Consider the following 9,136-nt stretch of genomic DNA (forward strand, 5'->3'; position numbering starts at 1 on the left):
TGGACCCACTTCGCCCAACCCGCGCTAACTCGAGTGGTGACGAATGAACAATAACTGTCACGAGCTGCACGGCGTGAGGAGGCCCTCATCCAGCAGTGGCTTGGGCAGTACGTGTGGCATACGCATGAATTGATAGTCACTCCACGGGTCTTCATTGGCAAGCCGGAGAAATCACTTGGCTTCTTCCATAAGTATTTTCTCCCATTTTATTCGGTGCGTGCTTAAACACATTAACAACATGTAAAAGAAATAAAGCTCAGTGAATACGATGTGGTTTTAGTTGGGTCAATGATTCAAGGATGATGCGAAATGATTGTATCGGTATCACAGATTATATTAAATAGCCATGTGCCACTTATGTCAGCCCATATTATTATACGAGAAATCCCATTTAATGCACGTGCTTTAATCCCTGTGATTGTAACGACAGCACATTCTGTCCAAAATAAATGTCACTCATTAGCTATTACTGTGTTAGTAATAGGAGCCTAAGCAGCTGTACAGATTTTCAATATATATTTTAACCCGACGGGTGATAAAGACAGATGTCCTTTATAACAACCAGGTGCAAGCCCAAGAGACCATACGTCTCTCAAGGGGGGAGAACTGGGAGAGAGAAAATAAACAAGCATAGAAAAGGTCAGCGGCTTGTGCAAATGATTTCTAATAAGCAGGGGGCTTATACAGCCGGCATGTTACGGTATTGCTATGCCCCACACATTCTATGCTCGCCTGCACCTTCACCAAACCCACACTGACCAGCTTGGTCAAGTATGGTCAGATAACCCCCGGCGACCTGCATGGCGTGGGCGGAGGTCCTCATCCACCAGTTGCATTGAAACGAGTGTGTGTGTGTGCCTGCACCAGTCGTGCAGGCACACACACACAGCCAAGCAACGGTGCGTCTCCTCGCACAAAACCACCGTCACATCGGTCTCCATGCGGCCTCTCTCGACCGATGCCAATTCACATTCGCTTTGTAGCTGCACACTTCGGCAAGCTGCTCAACATCCCAGCGCGCCCTCCCCCGCCCCACCCCAACTGCTGCGACGCCGGGCACCGCCCCAGCAGCAACTTTTTGCTTCGATTTTGACAATTTAGCGACGGTGACCTTTCAGGCGGCAGCGTGACCCCCCCCCCGCCCCAACCCCCCTCGACAGTGCTGAGCGGCGCCTTTGCCGGTCTGTGCGGAACGTGGCCACGCACGAGTGCAACCGGCGGTGAAAAGCACAGGCGAGATGCTTGGCGCATCTCTCCGTCTCTGGAAGAGCCGAGCAGACAAACCCCAATATCTACCAAAGCGTGCGGGGCGCTTCTACCTTTCGTGCGATTATAACAACAACAACAACAACAATTATAAATAAAATCGCTCGCCGGGACAGCCCGGGCGGGTATTTTCACATCCCTCTCCTCTCCCACGTCTCATTTTGCATAAAGTCATTGACTCGTTCACATAGCCAGGTGGTTAGGGGCGGATACCGTATTAGCCATTCGCTGCTGCTGCTGTCTGTCTGGCTGTCTGCTGCCCGCGCTGTGTGTGGTGTTTTTTTGCGCGCTAAGTGCCTCATGTATAATGCATGCGGCGTATAGTGCAGGAGGCTGGCATTTTAATAATTAGCCATTTCGTGATCCCGCGTCAATCAGCGGGTCACACGATTAAGTGACCGATATCCCATCAACTAATCCTGTTACACAGCGAGAGCGCGTGTATGCGAATGTGCGCGGCTTACTGCGCTAAGAAACCGGCGACCTGAGTTTGATTCCCACTCACGACCGACACGTGTCGAATATTTTAACTGGCCGCGAGGCCGATTAAATTATTACTCGGCGCGATGCGTAAACGGCGGGCTGGTACTGGCCACCGCCCCCCCCCCCTCCCCTCGTGTGTCGTGCCGGCCTTAATAGGTGCTCGCCAATGGCACTTGCCCCAACAGTCTGTTAAGGTTATACGGGGGGGGGGGGGGGGTGGAGATCGTTGTCCCTGTGTGCACTAATATTATGGTGTTATCTGGTTATCTGAATCCGATGTGCACCTCCACGATATCAATTCGACCACGAATGCACAACACAATATGATGAGAGCCTGCATTGTGTTCTTTGTACAATCCATCAGCCGTCAGGAAACAAAGGGGGCCACGATTGTGTTGTGCTGGCTCCGTCACCCAGCTCGTGAGCCGTGGGCGATCGCCAACAACAAACTCACTGCAAGGTTAAATGGGGCTCCGTGTCTTTTGGGTGAGTGAGTGAATGGGAAGCGGTGACAGTGGTCAGCGCACTGCGCTACGAATCCAGCAGCCTGAATTCCATTTCGAAGCCACTGCTAACATCAGTGGTGAGTGATATTTGAATCGGTCCTGAGCCTCGCCATAATGAACATCAACGGCGTATAAACATCAACACTTAGGGAGACAAAGGCGGCCGCGCGTATATCTAGCCACTCCATCACGTCGTGCGCTCTTCCGGCCTTAATTAAGTGCTCGTCAAGAGAACATGTCCAACCGTCTATGTAAGCATTATGGACGGTCTTTGTTTTCTTCATTGTATCTGTCTGTGCGCGTGTGTGTGTCTGCGTGTCAGTGTGTACGTGTGTGTGTGTGTGCCTTTGTGTCTGTGTGCGCACTGTGCTACGCACCTGGCGACGCGGGATCGATTCCCACTCACAGCCAACATCGGTGACATATCTAAACCGATCCTGGGCCTCCCCTAGGTCGACTCAGCCTCAAGCGAGTACCTACCTGATTCAGTTTGTAAACATCAGCATCGGAGAGACAAAGGCGGCCGGGCGTAGTGCTGGCCACCCACGCCCTCGTGTGCCGTTCCGGTCTTACTCGGTGCTCGCTATAACAAGCACTTGCCCCAACCGTCTGTAAAAGACTATACGGGATATCTTTGTCTTTTTTTTGTTTTGCGAGTCTGCGTCCGCCCTGGGTGACATCTGCAGCTCACAGGTGGAGATTTTCGGCGCTCTCACCTCGGTGACGCAGCCAAATCCACGTGCACGATGGCGTCCGTGGCTCTCTTCCTCTACGTGTGAACTCACGCTGCGTGGCTCATCTGCCCGTGTGCCTGCTCCAACTGGCATCTCTGCCCTCCAAACGCAACAACCCGGGTCGACGTCACCACGGCGCTTGTGCCAGGCTAGGTGCAGTCTGAGGCCACGTGAACTATGGGAAGGCTCGCTGGTTTGGTACAAGGTTACGTCAAAGGCTCTACCCCTGATGTTATTGGCTTAACTGGCTGAAATTAATGGCAGATGCAACACCTGCAATCGTTCCTGTGCCAAATTGCTGTTTACCCAGAACGGGCACCCTCCCTGCCTCTCTCTCTCTCCAATACAGGGCCAAGCCCACATTAGCTGTAGTGCGTGAATGTCATTTTGAAGCTGTGGGAAATGACCCCTATGAGAGACAATCATCCGCGCATGCAACAAAGATTCACCAAAGATCCCTCGTATAGCCGTCAGAGGCTGTTAAATCAAGTGCTGTTAGCAAGCGCTTGTTAATGCCGGTACGGTGCACGAAGGGATAGTGTAGTAAGCATCACGCCCGAACGCCTTTGTCTCCCCAGTGCTTTGTTTACACACATGCACCAGGTGCTAATTTTAAGGGTGAAGTCGGTGGACACTCGGGGAAGCTCCGGATCCGATCCGATAATCGCCACTGATGTTCGCTATGTTCAGGAATCGAAGTCATGTGTGGCTGGGTTCGTAGCACAGCGTGCTTCGCACTACGGCAGTGCTCCACCACATCTCTCACACACACACACAGCTCATGCCCGTTACACACACGAGCATCGTAAATCAGCCAGGAAAGCACCTGAGAGCGTTCAACCCGCGTGCAATGCAAGCTGTGGGCTTGGACGGGCTCAATGTGCAGGTGCGGAAATGCCTTCACTATAGGGAGCTGAAGAGAGACTAAATATAATTACCTTGGCCTACTCTTGCACGCTGGCCAGAAGTATTTGGAAGAGGTGGGAGTTAGCCTGCCCATTTTTACTGGAAAGTTCAGTGTCCTAACCATTACACGACGACAGCATGATCCAGACTTTGAAAAACAACACGCGCAGAAAATGCGTCTCTTGCGAAAGCAGACGCGGGGAATGTGAATGGGGCGCGCAGAGAGGGAGTGCAGAGGTCAACTGCGCGGAGGCGACCTCTCCAGACGGAGCAAGGGAGAAATTAGATGTTCTCATTCAGAGAAATCTCCTGACTGAGATCCTGAAATTGGAAGTAAGGGATATACGTGAGATGCATGTTTGTATGAGTACATGTATGAAATAATGTATGGATGGAAAGTGAGCATGTATTATTCATTCATGTACGAATGAATGCATGCATGGAGCATGTGAAGTCTGCATTAATTAATTAATTCATGTATGTACAGTATGTATGCGTCCCTGAAATATAAGAAGCATATGTGCATATAGCACATGAGAAGCATTAAAGTGCATCCTTGTAAGCATTCATCATTGTGTTGGCCCTGATGAATGCATGCTTAGACGAGGGACAGCCTTGGACACTATTGTCCTGCCTGCGTGGTGGTGTACAGGTCACATGTATTGCATATATCTTTCAGCATAAAAAACACACACACACACACACATTGAATCTGTTACATATACATGTAGGCCAGCATTAAAGCGCTCGCTGTTTTAGTGCAGTGCTGTGCAGGACGGGCTATAGAGCGGCTGCACTATCCCCCAAGGAAATCGAATACAAAGTCAACACCCCTCTCCCAGAAGCTGCCGCGACTTGCAGTCCCGTCAACCACCATTACGTTGGGGAGATATGCGCGTGTGATGTACGTATAGCAGCCGTCATTCACATATAATTCGTACAGACAATCGTGAGTGGCTGATGAATAAATCTAATGATACTCTAAAAAGGCTTAGAAAGATTAAACTTGACGCTAAAATACTGGGCTACATTGAGGTCACGTTGGTGATGGATTTGGGAGGTCTTCATCCAGCAGTGGATTGATCACGGCTGTTGATGACGATATGAATATACCGCAAATTGAAAAATGCCAAAAAATAAAAATGTCTAACGTGGGCCACACAAAACGTCCACGGGATATGTATTGGTTTCACTCATGAGACAGGGCCAGTCTCGAATTCTGTATTGCTTTTAGTCTTGTGCTAAATACTTCCAAATAAAAGATCCCCATCATCAGCGAACCAAATAATTCGCCTCTCGTGGCGTGTGCCGTTAAACCGATGGGAAACTATTGCAGGCAATTGTAAACAGCAGACAAAATCCGTGTGATTTACACTCCATTTGGTTGATCTTTAAATCACAAGTCCCTTACCTTTCGACTCTACCTCCTTTTCAAGACCAGGCTCGACACTGCCCACGCCTGACCATGTCTACCTGTCCACCTGTCTGCGTGTCTCTCTTTCCCCTCTCTATTTCCCCTCTCACAGCGGTGATGTTTGGTTCTTCCCCTCTTGCCCTCCTGTCCAGAACACCCCCCCCCCTCTCCATCAAAATCAAATCAAACAATCGTCCCAACAAGATCCCGGGATGTGCACGTTCTTCTGTTGTGCCGCAGCGTCTTGAGTAAGATGCGGTCGCATTTTAGCGCCCGTGGAACATCCTGTTTCGTGTCGTTTTCTAAATAAGTGGCACGTACTTTCTGTATATTGTGTGGCCATTAAAGTAGGGGTCACGATAAAATATAGTTACAATGACCCCGGCATGGCACATCGCGGGAACCGTTAGGTGTGTGGGAGACTGCCCACGTGTGTTTTACACACACGTGTGTTTTACACGTGACTGCCTACGTATGTGCATCTCTGTGTGGGCGTGTGTGTGGCTGCATGTATGTACGCACGTATGCATGTGCGTCTTTGTTTTTGTCGAGGGTATTTCTATGGCGGGGCAGTTAGTGCTGTCACGGCCAATTCCAGTAACGATTGTCTGAACCAGTCCTGGGCCTCCCCTAGGTGGACTCAGCATGGTGCGATGCTTAAGCATCACTAGGGAGACAAAGGTGGTTCGGCGTGGTCCTGGCCAAATCACTCCCTCCGTTTCGGGCTTCATAGCTGCTTCCTAACAGCACTTGCCCCAACAGCCTGTATAGGCTATGCAGGTAATCTTTGAAATTGTGATCATTTGTGTGTGCATGTCCGTCTGTGTGTATGTACATTTGTGGGGAACGGTGGCACAGTGGTTCGCGCACTGCCCTACAAATCCGGCCACCGGAGTTCGACTCCCACACAGCCCGGGATATATGAACCTCACCTAGGTCGACTTGACCTTAAATGAGTGTCTGGTGACGTATATAAACGCCGGTTAGTATGGAGACAGAGGCAGCCGGGCGTGGTGCGGGCCACACCACCTCCTCTTGTGCGCCCTTTTCCGGCCGTAACAGGCGCTCGCTAACGGCACCTGCCCCCAACAGTTTGCCTCGACTACGTTGGGGGCATTTTTGCGACTCTCTTTTTATTTTCGATAGAGAGGCGTGCACGCGTGACCAGCGTGTGCGCGTGACGAGCGTGTGCGCGTGTTTGTATGTGGACGCGTGACAGTCGCGTAGCTATCGGATGTGCGAACGCTGCACCGCACGAAGCCCATGGCGCCCACAGGGGCACGCGGTTCGCAGGAGCTATTGGGCAGGGAGCCCCATTGTGTCGTCTGCACCGTGCCAACCGTGCTGCTATGCCACTGATGCGTGTCTGTTCATGAACGTGTTTGTGTGTGTACTTGTGTGCGTGTGGGGAGCGGTAACGCGCTGCGCTACGGACCTGGCGACCGGGGTTCGATTCCCGCTCACGGCCCACACCTGTGACGATTATCTGAACCGGTCCTGGGCCTCCCCTAGGTCGACTCAGCCTCAAATGAGTACCCGGTGCAGTGCGTAAAAACATCGCCACTGGGGATACAAAGGTGGCCTGGTGTGGTGTTGGTCACCCACCCCCTCGTGTGCCGTGCCGGCCTTTATAGGTGCTCACTAACAGCACTTGCCCCTACAGCCTGTTTCAGGCTATACCGGGGATCTTTTGTTTGTTATGTGCGTGCGTGTCCGTGTGCGTGCAGCGTGTGTATGTGTGCTTGTCTATTTTTGTGGGGAGCGGTAGTGCAGCGCTCAGTGTGCTGCGCTCTGGAACCGGCGACCCGAGTTCGATTCCCGCTCACGGCCAATACCAGTGATGATTATCTGAACCGATCATGGTTCAGATTATCGACTCAGCCTCAAATGAGTACCTGGTGCGATGTGTAAACATTGGCACTAGGGAGACAAAGGCGGCCGGGCGTGGTGCTGGTCACCAACGCCGTTGTGTGCCGTGCCAGTCATCATAAGTGGTCGCAAACGGCGCTTGCCCCAACAGTCTGTGGCAGGCAATACGGGGGATCTTTGTCTGTGTGTTTATGTACGTGTATGTTTGTGCGTGCGTGCGTGTACCTGTCTGTCTGTCTCCTCATCACCGCTGCTCACCTTCTCGGGACCCTGGAAGCATATCCTGCACAGTGGCGTGCGCGTGCCCGTGTTGCCGCTGTTGAGCGACTCGGCATCCCCGTGCCGCTCCTTGGCCGTGGCGCCCTCCTCCTCTTGCTGCTGTCCAGCAGCTTCAGCAGCTGCAGGTTCGGCGCCACGCTGCACGCGGTAGTCTGTGTACTGTGCCTGTGCTCCACACTGACTCCCGGCACCATGGCTTTGCTGCTGCTGCTGCTGTTTTCCCGTCAACTGACGACCTCCCCCCACGCTGCTGCTGTCGCTGTCCTCGTATCCGCTCTGGTCGCTCATGGCGGCGCTGACTGAACGCTTGGGGGGCAACAGCAGAGTCTTGAAGTTGCCCAGAGCACCACCACCACCTCCTCCTCCTCCCCCCCCACCAACGCCGCCGCAGCAGCAAGTCTCAGCGTCCTCGCAGTATCCACGGCGCAGCATCACCGGCGGGCCGCTTCTAAACCAGCCGGATCTCCCTTCCCTGCCGTTCCCGTATCCCGCTTACCCCCCCCCCCAATCCCTTATCCCAATTCCCAAATCCCAGAAACCCCTGGGTGTGCCCGATTCTCTCGCGCCGGGCAGCGCGGGGCCGGTGCTGCTGCTGCGTCCACGCTGGGTACTGCTGCTGCTGCCGCTGATGATGCCGATTGCCGGGGAGGAGACGGGGGAGGGAGACGGAGGGGGTGGTGGTGGTGGTGGTGCGCGCGTGCACGCTCTGTCAGGTCGTCGCTGACGTCACCGCGAGCTGGGGCGACCGACCGCTGCGGGCACGTGCCGCTCCCCTTCCTCCTACTCCTCCTCCTCTTCGAATCCCGCTCCTGTGTTTATTCCTCGCCCCCCCCCCCCCCCCAATCTAGGGTCCCACCACTCGTCCTGCCCTCCCCATCTCGCTCGCACCCTCCCATGCTGGGCCACCACCCACCGCGCGCCCCACTCATCCCTGAACCCGCCGCCACAACGACCCCTTCCGTTCTGAGCACACACGGCGCACAATCCACACCGCCTATAAAGACACCTGCTTCCTGATTATCGACCGGTGGTGGTGGTGGTGGTGATGATGGAGGGCAAGACTGATGTCGCTGAAGATGGAAGACGATGGTGATGACGTCTACCAGACTCAATCTTGACTTTCTTATTTTTAGCTGGCACTTGATGACATAATATATGGTAGGTGGTGTTTATGGTAGCGACGACTAATGATTGATGGTGATTGACAATAATGGTAAGGATGATGACAGTCGCGGTGGCAGTGGGTAGGTGTGATACCGGACTTAATAGGTGCCCGCGATCAGCATGGATCTTTGATGATGCAATGTATATTCTTGATTCTTTCGGTAAAGTCACGTAGAAGGGAAACAATAAAATAATTAAAATATAAAACAATAAAATTCTCACGACGTTTCGACTGCAACACAAGCAATCATCATCAGGTGTGAAAACCACAACAAGAAATTTTGAAAAAAGTGGCGGTTATTTTTAACGTTAGCACCACGGAGAGCGATTTGGCAGTTTGATCAGATGGACGAGTCCATCTATGTTCGGAAAAGAGGAGGGGGGAGACGAAAAAATAATGGATGCGGTCTGAAAGCCACCTTAATCGTGATCAATCAATTAAGACCCGAAATGGTTTATCAAATCCTTCCAATGATTGCTAAACCAGAATCCATCTTCTCGGTTTAAATTGTCTC

At 52.5% G+C, this 9,136-nt stretch overlaps 1 protein-coding gene across 4 annotated transcripts in view; it reads right to left on the reverse strand.

Annotated features, from left to right (window-relative positions):
* The window catches only part of LOC116938631 (E3 ubiquitin-protein ligase MARCHF9-like), a 30,824-nt gene extending 22,546 nt beyond the window's left edge, over positions 1 to 8,278 (reverse strand). Inside the window, exon 1 of one of the 4 annotated variants that reach the window (XM_032946008.2) lies at positions 7,404 to 8,271. In XM_032946008.2, the coding sequence (XP_032801899.2) occupies positions 7,404 to 7,889 (486 nt within the window). In that variant the 5' untranslated portion in view covers positions 7,890 to 8,271. Of the gene's footprint in view, positions 1 to 7,403 lie in introns of all 4 variants that reach the window. The other 3 variants (XM_032946011.2, XM_032946007.2, XM_032946006.2) reach the window with 3 other exon arrangements.
* Positions 8,279 to 9,136: the final 858 nt, after the last annotated feature.

This window comes from Petromyzon marinus, chromosome 4 (genome assembly GCF_048934315.1).
Source record: "Petromyzon marinus isolate PM22_M1 ecotype Great Lakes invasive population chromosome 4, UKy_Petmar_22M1.pri1.0, whole genome shotgun sequence".
Lineage (NCBI taxonomy): Eukaryota > Metazoa > Chordata > Hyperoartia > Petromyzontiformes > Petromyzontidae > Petromyzon > Petromyzon marinus.